At 35.6% G+C, this 13,657-nt stretch overlaps 1 protein-coding gene across 4 annotated transcripts; it reads right to left on the minus strand.

The window, feature by feature from the left end:
• Window positions 1-4,508: 4,508 nt before the first annotated feature.
• Window positions 4,509-12,740, minus strand: LOC145014735 (transcription factor bHLH48-like). Of its 4 annotated transcripts, none has more exons than XM_078973166.1 (7): window positions 12,384-12,740; window positions 12,171-12,293; window positions 12,021-12,086; window positions 11,235-11,303; window positions 11,044-11,115; window positions 10,403-10,559; window positions 4,509-4,655 (listed from the first exon to the last, which is right to left on the minus strand). In XM_078973166.1, exons 1-7 carry the CDS (start codon window positions 12,738-12,740, stop codon window positions 4,621-4,623), a joined length of 879 nt encoding a protein of 292 aa, XP_078829292.1. In that variant the 3' UTR covers window positions 4,509-4,620. The 4 variants fall into 4 exon arrangements, with proteins under 4 accessions (XP_078829292.1, XP_078829290.1, XP_078829291.1 ...); XM_078973164.1 differs by having other exon boundaries at window positions 10,394-10,559; XM_078973165.1 differs by lacking the exon at window positions 4,509-4,655 and adding an exon at window positions 9,996-10,280.
• Between the last annotated feature and the right edge of the window lie 917 nt (window positions 12,741-13,657).

Genomic DNA, 13,657 nt, shown 5'->3' on the forward strand with positions numbered 1-13,657 from the left:
ATCTAATTAATTATAAAAGTGCTGCTGAAGAAGAGAGTCAGGCTTTTTAAATATTACTATTTCTAATTAATAGGTTATTTTCATAACATATTAACAAATTCATTTATTGCTATTTAGTATTAATCATATAATAAATTAATAAATCAATCTCTCTCTCTCTCTCTCTATCTCTATCTTTCTCTCTCTTTCTCTCTCTCTCTCTCTATCTTTCTCTCTCTCTCTCTCTCTCTCTCTCTCTATATATATATATATATATATATATATATATATATATATATATATATATATATATATATATATATATATATCTTTCTCTAAAAGTCATCCTATTCAATTACTAGTTTTGAGGGCAACCAAAAATGACTTTGTTAATAATTCAAGATTATACTAAATTAGTTATTGACTTAGGCACCTAATCCAATAATAGAGATGCATTTATATATGATAATCAAGTATGGGCTTGATTAATCTTCCTGGATATATTATAAATATAAAGAGTAAGTGAGTTTTCAAAGGAGATAACATACATGAATGTAAACTGATATCCCGCTCTCAGGCTCTAGCAATCATATCATTCAGGCTTTCGCACCCAAAAAAACTCACAAACTCCCTAATTTCATCCCTCAGCATATCATGATACCTTACATTTTTTATCTCCTCGGCCGTTGCATACTATGGAACCAACAAACCCCTCTCCCGAAACTTGGTAGTGATTTCTACCATAATCTTAGTTGACTGGCGAAGGTCCTGAAACTCCCTCGCCAACTGTTGCCCCTCAATAGCTGGTGCAAACTCTGCCCTAAACCGGGTCATAAACTCATCCCAAGACATCGTCTCCAGGGCTTCACCTCCCAAAGCGAAGTCTACCTCCTCCCACCAATCCCGAGCTCTGTGTTTCAAAATACAGGAAGCAAATTTGACCTTCGACCCCTCGAGGCAGAAACTCATTCAGAAAGCGTTCACCATATCCGCCAACCATCTGCTACTAGCAATGGGGTCCTTCTCCCGAAAGAACGTGAGGGGCTCCATAAGCATAAAACTCTCGAAAAGATATAGTACAAGCTCCTACAATATCCATAATCTCATTGCGGAATACACCTAGATGCTCATCCAGAATCTCCATAATCCCCAACTTGACCTTTTTGAAGATCACATGACTCTACTCCAAAATATCACAAGTAATCTCCGACAAGATGAACTCATGCACCCGCTCATCAATCGGCTCAATACTTGTACCTGAGCCTGAATCGGAACCTGAACCTCCTCCACATGTGCTCATCACCATTCTGAAAAACAATCATACAAATGATCAGAACATACCTAAGAATCCTCAACTCATAGACTTCTTAGATTCTCTGTGACTTTCCTTGATTTAAGTATGGATCCCGTGCTTTAAGTAGTACAGTCCTAATACTACCTTCTACACCTATCAATACTTTCCTCAAGAATTATCCTAAATCCTCTAGGTCACCTTCTCAAACTGGTACTCCAAGTACTCATTGAACAGCGTAACTAAACCCACTAAAGCACTTCCTAGAATCTCGTAGGATCCCGACTGTTGGATTAGGTGGCTTATTCAATGTGTGAATCAGAGTACATAACAGCAAGCGAATCGTCGAAGGAGGCGATATGGTTGAAGAACTTCATTGGAGACCTTGGAGTTGTATCAGACATAAAGGAGCCTATCGAGATTTTCTGTGATAACGAAGGAGCGGTTGCCTTAACCAAGGAACCGAGGGATCATGGAAGATCTCGACATATCGATAGAAAATACCACTTTATTAGACATAGGGTAGAAGAGGACTCCTCGTAGTCAAGAGGGTATCGTCAGAGGAGAACCCAACAGATCCTCTCACAAAGGGTCTGAGCAGGGTTAAGCACTTACAACATGCAAGGAGCATTGTTCTGAAGGACGATATTAGTTTTAGTGATTTGATAGATGTTTCGAAACTTGTAATAGATAATTGTAATTGACATTTTATGATTAAGTAATGGAGATTTATTTATGAGTAAAGTTTACTATATGGTGTCGATTGTTTACTATTGTTTTAGTTTTGCATGTTTTACTTCCAGAATAATTAGATTGTTCAAATTATCCACAGTCGATCATACTTTGGGAGTAAGTAATGAGGTGAGACTGTCATGAATTGGTTTGTAGATTGTCTAAGTGTTTAGACATAACAAAGGTTTGTTGTAACATTCATGAGTACTTTTGAAATAAGATTTGAGTATTGGATTAAACCCACGCTCCTGTAAATCACTTCATGGAATTTATCACGAGTGATTGTGAGACGATAATACCATATAATCTTTAAATCGAGATATATGGCTTGTTGTTTACAAGTTGGTTGTACGTTGATAATGCGTAAACGCATCAATAACTTGATGTTATAAAAAGTGTTGTTGCGTACAATTTGATGAGTAAATACTCCAAGCATATAAGTCAAAGTTTATCTGTTCCTTTTATCCTAAGAGGGTAAAAGCGATATCTTGGGCCCCTCGATGATTTTATGTTGACTTATGTGTCGGGTCCGATCGGGACTGAATTGATGGTTCAGTTAAGTTCTATGTCAAACAAATCAGAAGTCGGGAAACAATTTGTTGGAAATCGAGAATGATTATGTTTCATGTCTTTGTCCACATAATATCTTGCAGAACAGAGGATTATATGATCCCTTATCTAAAGGACGCATCATTAACCAGGTCAGAATTTGACAGCAGCTTTTGAGAGCTACGATTGCTAATCAGATTTTCAAGTGGCATATGGTAGTTATAGTTATTAGACTTATCCAAGTGGGAGACTCTTGGAATAGGTGTTTAAGCCCATAACTATAACTGGGATGTACTTGGCCCAATAGTAGCATGGTCCTTCTAGGTTGCCTTCACCATAACAATATGATAGGATGAGTTTTGGAGAAAGAGGTTAATTAATGATTTACTAATATATTATAAGAATAATATATTAATTGAGAAATCATATTATTTTAATTATTATTGATCATAATTAATTAGGAATTAATTTGGTGATCAAAAGAGACTAATTAAAAGAACAGGGACTAATTATGTAAATCAGTAATCATTGTAGTTGGGATGTGGACTCCTAATAGAAGGGGTGGATGAATTATGTGGAAGCCCATAATAAAATTCGTCTAAGGGGCCTTCTAAAAGGGTTCCATAGATTTCTTAAGGCCTAAGCAGAGAATTAGGGTTTCAGTATAAAACCCTAGCAGCACAACTATATAAGGAACCCTTGGCTAGTTGAAATCAGCCCCCATGTTTTCTAAGAGAACCCTAACTGATTTTAGTAGTCTCCATCCTCTCTCTCTTGTTCATTCATTGTTATTTGGTGTTTGTGACTCCATTAGAGGTGTAACAATTAAGGAACTAAGCTCTTGAAGGTCAAGATCAACCAAACAACAAGGAAAATGTATTATTCTAACATTGGTTTAGTTATTGATTTCAAAAATATGTATGTTAGATTAGGGTTTTGCTTTGGAAAGTTAATTTGCAGTATAACTTGAGAAAAAGCTAGATCCAAAGCAATTAGGGTTGCATGTGCACCATAGGAATGTTGTAATACATAAAACCCATCAGATCTCACCCTGCCATCAGCTACTGAAGAACTCCCCATAATGTCAACTAACCACTTCATAAATACAACCACATACAACAAAGATTAGATAATTCTTTGAGTAAAAGACTCATCCCTACAATGGTTGGACTCAGACAAGAGTTATGCAATAGGGTCGAATCCATCACTCAAAGATTATTCAACCTTTGCCACATTAGACTTAACACATTCATTTAATAGTTAACTCACATCACTAAGAGTTCTACAAAGCACAAAGCAATCACTATTTGTGCAGTAAGACTCCAAGCCATAGAACAAACAAAGAACATCAACCACTCACTACTACAACTCATGTTAGGAAATTTCACTCTCATTTCTGGGTTGCCTTATGCTTGCAAATTATACACAATACAGGATCAAATAGAGTGTCGAATAAAAGACTCTACCCTAGGATCACAACCAGACAAGGAATAGGAAATAAGGAAAAATTAGTCATTCTGAGGCTATATGATCCTAACCGTATACAATTTTTAAAGCAGACACTTAACAATTACTACTACCAATACATATTCCCAATCATAGCATCTAATGATTCCTAGGCTACGAGGCATCACATATCAGGTCAATCTATCATGCAATTCCTGAAGGAATCCCTGGCTTTATCCTAGCATGCAAACATTCCTATCATATAACATATGAACATGTATGGATATTCTAGGAATCGCTTACTTTAGTTCGGCCGGTTGCACGCATCACACCCTTTTTATTTACAAAAGTATTTTTAGAAATTTTTTTTCTTTTAAAAGATTACTAACACCTCAGTTTGAGTTTAGTAACACTCGAGAGTGTGCCTGAATCCCTCAAACCAAGACTCTAATACCAACTTGTAATGACCCAAAAATTATAAGGTAAAATTTTCATTTTTAATTCCACCAAAAACATCAATTATCATTTTTCTAATTATTCAAAGGTATTTCAGAACAAAAACAGTTGTCAGAGTACAATCCCAAAATCATGAAGTTGTGAAAACATGGGTGGATGCGCTGCGATCAAGTCGGGCCCTTCCCTTTCGAACCGGAAGCACCTGAAACCATAACAATAAAACCGTAAGCACAAATCTTAGTGAGTTTCCCAAAATACCACATACCATACATATCATTATGCCTAGCCCACACATTGGGCCCATCCCACCATAATGGGCCTACCCTCATGCAATGGGCCTAGCCCAAAATACAAATGCAAGAGTCACAGAGACAACGAGCATGATACGTAACATACAATAGGCCTAGCCCTTCCTGATCCATGGGCCTAGCCCAACATACCATGCAAGAGTCACAAAGACAACTAGCATAATAGATCCTAGTGGGGCCTTCGACCCACGGGTACAATGAGGAGACTTATCTCAATCCAACATAACCGAGCACACGAGTTGCTGCTGCTAGAATCCTCACACTAAACATAACCAAATTATCCTTAATCAATAATTAAGGTATTTTCCCAAAATCCATGGTCAAAGCCATATGCAATCCTTCCGATAGGTAAAAGACCATTTACCCCTCTTATAACTGACCAAACAACCAATGGCCCAAACTCTAAAAGACCTAAAACCCAAAAGGCCCGAAATGAGCATCTTAGGAGTATTCCCTGCATACTCAACTCGTACGTCTTGTGTACTCCTTTTTGATGCACAATGTACTACTCGTCAAGCATGAGGACGGGACACCATGCTCTATGCTGAGCGTACGCGTATATACGCCCAACGTACTCACCAGGTGACTAAATCCTTCATTAAGCACTTAATGCTTAATACCAAAACGTCCAAACTCATATCTAACCTCTAAATAAGGTATTAATCCATAAAGTTGCCAACTTTACTCCTTTTCATGCCTTAATGGGACCCAAAAACCTGTTGTTATCCATCTAAACCCATAATGTGAACACCAACTTAAGCATGATTCAACCAAACCCATCAAGATGACATTTGTTTGCACCTACAACCTCAGAAATGGTAAGATCTAACATTCTAAGCTCCTGGAGTAGCTCGTACGCACAAGAATGACTCTAGGGACCAAAATAAACCCAAAAATGGCCAAGACTAGATCTAACACATAGAGTCATCAAGTTATAAGCTTTATACCTCCTGAACTTGATGAAGATGATTAGAGATTGGATCCACAAGCTCCAAACTAAGCAATGCTTCCAACAAGATATCCTTCTTCTCCAAGGCACACCAAAATGACACCAAAAGCCTCAAGAATGCTCAAATGAAGGCTAGGGTTTCGAATTTAGGGTTAAGGTCAATCGAGGCTGAAGATAATAGGGTTTGAACATAAACTAAGGCCTTTAAAAAGGGTGCAAGACCCTAAATTAAGGGTTGTACCTGACAAGAGTACACCTTGCGTACTACTGGTACGCCCAACATACCCAAGGCCATACACGATCCATTCGAGCTAGTACCCCCGGCATACACCTTGTTCACCCAACGTACTAGGCTTAGCCCAAAAACCTCTTAACTTTTGAAGGCCATAACTTCTTCAATCTAGGTCCGATTTTGACGATCCTTATATCCACGGAAAGGTAATGAGAAGCTCTACAATCCTATCAACTCTCATTTTCCTTAAAACTTTCTGAACTTAAATCCAAAATTCACAAAGTCCCAAACTGCCACTTTACAGTTATACCCTTGGGCTCCAAAGCACAAACTAAACTCTCGGATCTCCTAATCTACGTTATGCACATCCAAAGGGGTCTAAATCTCTCTTTCCCCAAGGCCCCAAACCTTATGATAATTTATCTTCGGGTCATGGCCCCGAATTAGGAAACGATTCAAAACAGGGTGTTACACACTAATTTGGGACTATAAAGTTGACGTGCTGTCACAAATAAAAAAATCATTGTTACTGGACTTTACGTGGTCACCGTCACATTAATTTGAGATGATTAAATGACATCGAGATTGTCAAGCGTGTTTGCATGATTATTCAACTATTGTTTGTGATCCTCAATATCCCAGTCACAAATAGAAGAGCGTAATCGAAGATTAAACATGTGATTGATAAGATTCAATGAATCTCAAAAGATCTTGGAATTTCATATTAGATTGAAATTGATAAATTGTCTTACCTACCCTTATTAATTTGCAATAAGAATACGACATCTCTCTTCTTGATTGTGATTTGTATTTTGGTTCCTAGCCTTGAATATTTATTTTGGGTTAAAATATTAAGGATTTTTGTCAACTAACTAAAAATTATCTATCTTTTATATATATATATATATATATATATATATATATATATATATATATATATATATACTCCTAGAGATGCTACTGCTGCTCAATCTTCCACTAACAACTTGAAGTTGACTCTTCTATCTATCCTATCAAAAAAATAAATTAGTTGGTCCAAACTACATGGACTTGATGCGAAATCTCAAAATGACTCTTCTATACGAGGGCAAAGACTATGTTCTTGATAAAACTCTACTCGAAGTCGATGATTCAACTGCTACTCTAGGGGAGCTTGCCACCTATAACCAACACTATGATGATGCAACAAAGGTCGCTTGCATCATGGTTGCAACCTTGGTACGTGAGTTGCAAAAGTTCTATGAGGATTATTGGTTATATGAGATGTGCTTGGATCTTGTTGAAAAGTTTCACATGAAAGCACGTTAAGAGAGGTATGAGGTCGTCCAGGCATTATTGGCATGCAAGTTGAAGGAGGGAGAATATGTCTGCAATCATGTACATAGAATGGAGAGATATATGGAGTGTTCGGAAAACCTCAATGTGTCCTTTGACAAGGAGTTGGCCATAGACACGGTCCTAAACTCCTTGCTTCCCAATTATGATTAATTTATCTTAATGTACCATTTGAACAGCATGGAGACCACATTGAACCAACTCCACAACTTATTACAGACAATAAAATCATGGATGAAGAAAAATCAGGTCCCTTCTGCCATAAGTGCTCATGTCTTTGCCATTAGGCAAAACAGAGGAAAGAAAAGGAAGACTAATCCTCAATCGAACTGGGAGGGCAAGGCCCATGGTGGAACATCTAGTAGTGGGTGAAAGTCATAGCCCAATTATGATATTCTTGTTGTTAGTGATCCCAAAGAGGGCACTTGCTACTATTGTAACAAAAAAGGACACTAAAAATAAATTTGTCCTAAATACTTACAAGATTTGAAGGATGGCAAGGTCAAGCCATCTGCACCAGGTATATACACTATTCTTACTATAATATGAATGTTTTGGAATTTATGAAATTTATTAATGCTTGGAGTGAAAAAAACACGAGGAAATGTGATTTTTTCTAAAAGATTGCTTATTAGTCTTACTTTTAGTTATATCATATGAAGTCAAAATTAAAACTTACGTGAGTTAACAGTTCAAAAAAAATTGCTAAAATATTTTACAAATTTTGCTTTTGTTGGTTTCACAAGATCATGGAACATGTTTTAAATTACAAATTTGTTTAGGATTCACTTCATTACAAAATTATTTAGAACCAAACAACTTGTAAGGCAATAAACACCAGAATAAAAAGTAAAATTACATCATTCGTCTCTCGTGTATATGCCAGAAAACGTGTTTAGTCCCTATTTTAGAAAAATAATTCGGACCGTCCTTCTTTTGTTTTAACCTTACATGCTTCATCCCTGAAACACGATTTTGTTGCGAATTTAGTCCATGCTTAATTTAAAATGACCATAATACCCTTCTATATATATTTTAAATCAATTTATTGTTTTTTTTATGAATTTGAATTAAAAAAAATAAAACAAACCCCATCCCCTTCATTTTCCCCGGCATATCCACCCCTTCACTGTTACTGATTGGAAAGAAGCACTCAAACACACACATACAAACTGTCGGCCACCACCACCGTCTCCACCCTCCAGCGAACATTCCCCACAACTTTCTGATGGGTGGTTGTGGTCATCGTTCTAGAGCCTTTTCGTCGGAATCTGGTGCTCTTCTTCTCCGGTGGAAACGATAGGATCTAACAGAGACTCATGTGATGGTCTTCAACTTCTTTCTCTACCCTCTTTCTTAATATAAATATGACAGAGGCTCCTTTTGATGCCCACCCTCACCCCCGCCTCTAAGTTACCGTTGCCACTTCACATGTGTGCCGCTATCACGTTGGTTAGGGTTTCTTCGACAGATCTTCATTCAAAACATCAATCTCCACAGTTAGAATCGAAGCTCCACAGTCGAATCTACATATGTTCAACTGAAAATCTCCGTCTTCGTCAACACCTGTTCGCCGAAGATGGAGCGTTCATCGCCACCTGTTGGGTTTTACACCGATTTGCGCTAGGGATTTGAGATTTACAGGTTGGATTTGCAGATGCAGGGTGACCGGTGGAGTTGCATAAAAGAAGAGAAGATTTCTGAGAGGGACTACGATGGTGATGCTTTTTCGGAAGTCGACGATCTCCTTCTTCACTTGTGTGCCATCATCGGACGTCGTCGATGAAGTTTCAGATGGAGGGTTTCAGATCGAGGTGTTGCTGGAGGAATAAGGAGGTGGGAAGAGAGGAGAAGGGAAGTGTCGTAAAGAGGGGTGGAGATTTTTGGTTTATTTTTTTATTTAAAACTGATAAAGAAATAAAAGAAAATCTAAAAAGAAATAAGTAAGGGTAAAACAATCATTTCATTTTAATAGGGACTAAGCGTGTAAGAAAAATCAAACCAAGGGACGGTTCAAATTAATTTTTGAAAATAGAGAATAACCTTTTTTATCCAAACATTTTAAATGATTTTTTAGTGCACATTCAAACATGTTATCCATTGAATTCCACCAAGTAGGAAAGTTCCAATTCTAAGTTTCTAACCCAACCAAAAGAAGTTGCCTCTTACAAAACGTTATATTGCAACCTTTCTTTAAAACTTGATCTAACAAGTTTAATGAATTTAAGTCCGTCTACTACAACCAAGTTTATTATGTGTGCAAAACTCAAGTACCAAAATAGCGTCCTTTGAAAAAAAATTTATATTTGATTTTTAGTTGCCCAAGGACTTTGGTTTAATTGGACACAAACATAAAAATAAAAAAAATAAAAAAAAAAAAGTAGAAAATGATTCATTCTATAATTTAAAAACGATTATTACATATTCTAAATTTGTATATAAATTATGTCTGGTTTGTGCATATGTTATGATACTTATATGGTTGTGTCACAAAATTGCCCGAAAACAAACCCACATACTCACACGTCGGACCTACATTTCAACCTAGAAAAGTTCCTTGATCTTAAAACTGTCTGAAACATAAAACATATTGATATTTCTTGCAAATTTCTATAGGGTTTTGAGTCGCATCATTCCAATACCATATAACTCTTAATATGATTTTTATTTGGTAGTGTCAAAAATCGTGTTTGTTATATACATGGTAAACTTCAGGAATGGTTATAATTATGTCGCGATTTCTTTATTCATGTATTATTACATGTTATTATATGACATAATTATAAAATCTACATATATAAGTACTCAATTTCTTAGTAGTTACTACATTGAATTAAAATCCGCGTACTTCTGAAATTGCTTCAAATTTTATAGCTTTTTACCTCACTTCTAATCTTCTATAAATCACTCCCAACTTTATATATATATACAAGCTAGCTACCTTTGAAGTGACACACCATCTTCATTATAACTCCATTTTCAGCTGACTAGTCAGCCAAGAAGCTATTTACAATCAACAAAATTGGTTCAATCAAATGAACATTATAATTAATTACATGATAACAAGATTTTATTTACGTGATAACAAGAATTTGATTACGGATTTAATTAATTACCTGAATTACCTGAAGAGTCGTAGCTCAAAAGTGAGGTCTCTGTTGTTACGAAGTTACTGAGTCCATCAGGATGCCATATTTCTTGTGTGTTCCCATTCACTTCTCCATCAGGCCACCATGATTGCGAAGCCAACCCCGTGAAGTTGCACTCCATCGGGGACCCACTCTGCAAAATTTTCAAAACATTGGTGAAATAAACAAGTAAATGATTGTCATGAGAAAAAGCCAACATATAACATACTTATACTGTTGTTTGACCTGTAACAGATTCATACTAGGTAAGAGGCTTATACTAGAACTGATGTCAATGAGATAAAAAAAATATTTTTTAGTTGCACCAAAAAGGTGGAGCAACATAGAACTTGTGTCATCTTGTCTATGTAAAAGACGTTAATATCCTCCTTACTGTTTACCTACACCTTTTAATATTAAAAAAATTATGTCAGCCCACAATATAACACAAAATATGGTTTTATACTACTGATTAACATTAAATATGGTGTTGGAGTTTCTTTATACAAATGGTTCTTTTAACTTTGAGTTTGTCTTCTTTTTAGTTTATTATTATAATGTATAAAAATATTATATATCTAACATTGGTTACTTGTGACATTATAGTAAAGATTAAATTGATCTTAACTTATTTTTACCTCGGAAGAAAACAAACTTTCGAAGTTGATATCAGCTCTTGGGTGAACAGCAGCGAGTTTCATCGATAAAAACTGCAATAAAATTGAAGGTTTTGAGAAGAAAATGGTAATAATTATTATGAGACCAAATTTAAATTGATATTAAGATCGATAAAAGATTGTAATAGTTTGAAAAAGACTAATTAATTAACCTCTACTTGAAGTTGTAGGGATTGTACATGATTGATGATCTCCTCAAGCACCATTGCTGTACCAGAAACCTACAATTTAGAGTTGATGAGTCTCAAGGAGTATATATTATTAATTATATAATATTTGTTAATGTAGCATTATAGACCATTTTTTTAAATGGGTGTAATTGAATATTTCTCTTGATGTAAAAGATAATGAAAAATAGGTGTAATGCATAGAAATAATAAATTTATCGTATCCTTACAATAAGATATTTATGAGTAGTGTATTTATTGCTAAAGCTAGCAAAATAAATGCCATAATTTCCATTTATATAATATCAATAATAAAATGTATTTTTTTTATATTCTTCCAATAATAATTATAATGTTCATAATATAATTTTATTTTGGCTAATTTTTAGTGCTTTGTTTGGTAACCTTTTAAGTTTTAAATTAAAAGAAAGATTTTTAATTTTTGAGACTCAAAGGTTTTGATAGCCTTTTATCTTTTAATTATTCAATAACCTCTTAATTTTTAAAATAATAAGTTATATTTAAATAATTAAAAAAAAAAAAAAGTGTTCGAAATGATCCTACTTTTTCAACCAACTATTTTTCTTTTCTATTTTACACAATCCCCTCATTTTTTTTCATTCAAACCTTTTAAAAATTTAGATCCTGTGTTGTATTAATGTCACAAGCAATTATTAATTTTAAGCCACATAATCTTCTATTTTAAAAGTAACTTTTTATTGTATTTGTTTAGTGGGATTATATGAAAAGTCAAATGTGGTTATGGCTAACCTTGTTACAACCAGGGACCAGTTCTTGCAAAAGCTTCATCCGAGCATTGATCTTCTCCCGTCTTGCCTGTCAAATCAACCAATAATCAATCCATAATTATTGATTTATAAATGCACTGATTTTGATGAATGATTATGAGTTTATGATTACTCGTTCAGCTAAGCTATGGCTATCAGTAGCTTCACCCCGTCGAGCTCGAACATGAACGTACGGAAGCTTCTCGCGTTCGGTGACTTTTGCAGCGGTTTTGCTCTTCTTCGCCGATGATTTCACCTAATTTTGATAAATTTTGCTTCTAATAGGTCAGTTACTTGAAATTAGAATCGTAGAAATCGAGGTAAAATGGCGAATCAAGTCACAAACCGTCTTATCTCGATCCTTTCGTTTTGTTGACATTGAATCTATTGGATCTGAGGAAATCGGTGATGAATTGTGCAGGGAACCTGATTCCAGAGGCTCTTGTTTCACCGGATTACTGATAATAAGGTTCGGATTTTGTAGGATTAGAATCGATCCCGTCGTCTCCGGCGAATTCTCCTTCGCCGTCACGGAGGGGAAAACGTTTGGTGTTTCTTCCTCCGGCGAATGCAGAAGCTTCACCGCTTGATTCGGTGGAAGCTCGAGAAGAGCCGTGAAGGAATTGCCAGTCTCCAGCGGTGGTTCCGCCGACATCAGGTTATGAATCTCTTCATCCACAAACTGAAACGCTTCCAAATTCATATTTCTTCGAAGAGGAATCACAGCCAAAATATCAAAAACTGTTTAACTAAAAAAGGACTTTATAAAAGCACGCAAAGTTGAAGGGGGGCCAGACTGAGACAAGTTGCTTCGAAAACTGAGAAGTCATTGGCAATGACAATGGCAATGGCAATAGCAATGGCAACTGGCAACCGCTGACGGAAAATGACGGAAGGTAAGGGTAAGTGCACTTTGTGCGGCAGAGAAAGGCGTTCAGCTTTCTCTGTTTTCAATGAAAAAAAAAGCCCCTCAAAAACTGGATATCGTACTGGTTCTTCAATGGCAGTCAATCTGGCAAGGTATGTGTAGCTTTATTGATTCTTGTTTTCAAGAAGCCATTTAGAGTAGTCCGAAAGCAACGTTTTCTGTATGGTCCCCTGGCTTCAATTTGATTCTGCAACCAAATTCATCTTTCTTTTTTCTTTCTTTCTTTCAAGAGAGTTGATGGCGGGGACCGGATCGTGCATCCGTATCCGACCCCGGTGTGTCTTAAGTCTTAACTACGGAAGATGATCCATCGCTGTCTTCCATTATTTTTTAGGCATTCTCACTTCATGTACTTATACTTACCCCTTTTCTATCATTTTAATATCAAATGACGTTAAAAGGAATATCATATTTCATTTTATCTTATATTATTGATAACTCTTATTCATTCCTATTATAATAATAATTATTTTTTGTTGAATAATTTAAAACCAGAGGTAGCACCCTCCCTCAAATTTTTAGGGATACTACCCCTCAAATTTTTAGGCATAATTTTTTTTGAAAAGTTTCATGTTCTATGTAAAATCATGTATAGTATCCCTTAATTTTTTTTTTTTTTTTTTTTGGTCATGAGTCCTCCACTTATTGTAGAAGATTTGTATATTTATGATAAAGAATATATAATTTAAAAT

This window comes from Lactuca saligna, chromosome 9, assembly GCF_052625555.1.
Source record: "Lactuca saligna cultivar CGN05327 chromosome 9, ASM5262555v1, whole genome shotgun sequence".
In the NCBI taxonomy this organism is placed as follows: domain Eukaryota; kingdom Viridiplantae; phylum Streptophyta; class Magnoliopsida; order Asterales; family Asteraceae; genus Lactuca; species Lactuca saligna.

What these genes read in the sequence shown, in the direction of transcription:
- LOC145014735 (XM_078973163.1), bottom strand. Translation starts at nt 12,740, where the DNA reads ATGAATTTGGAAGCGTTTCAGTTTGTGGATGAAGAGATTCATAACCTG. An exon ending in AAAGTTTGTTTTCTTCCGAG is followed by an intron (nt 10,560 to 11,043) that starts GTAAAAATAAGT and finishes AAAATTTTGCAG; the next exon opens with AGTGGGTCCCCGATGGAGTG. An exon ending in CGACTCTTCAGGTAATTCAG is followed by an intron (nt 10,281 to 10,393) that starts GTAATTAATTAA and finishes GATTGTAAATAG; the next exon opens with CTTCTTGGCTGACTAGTCAG.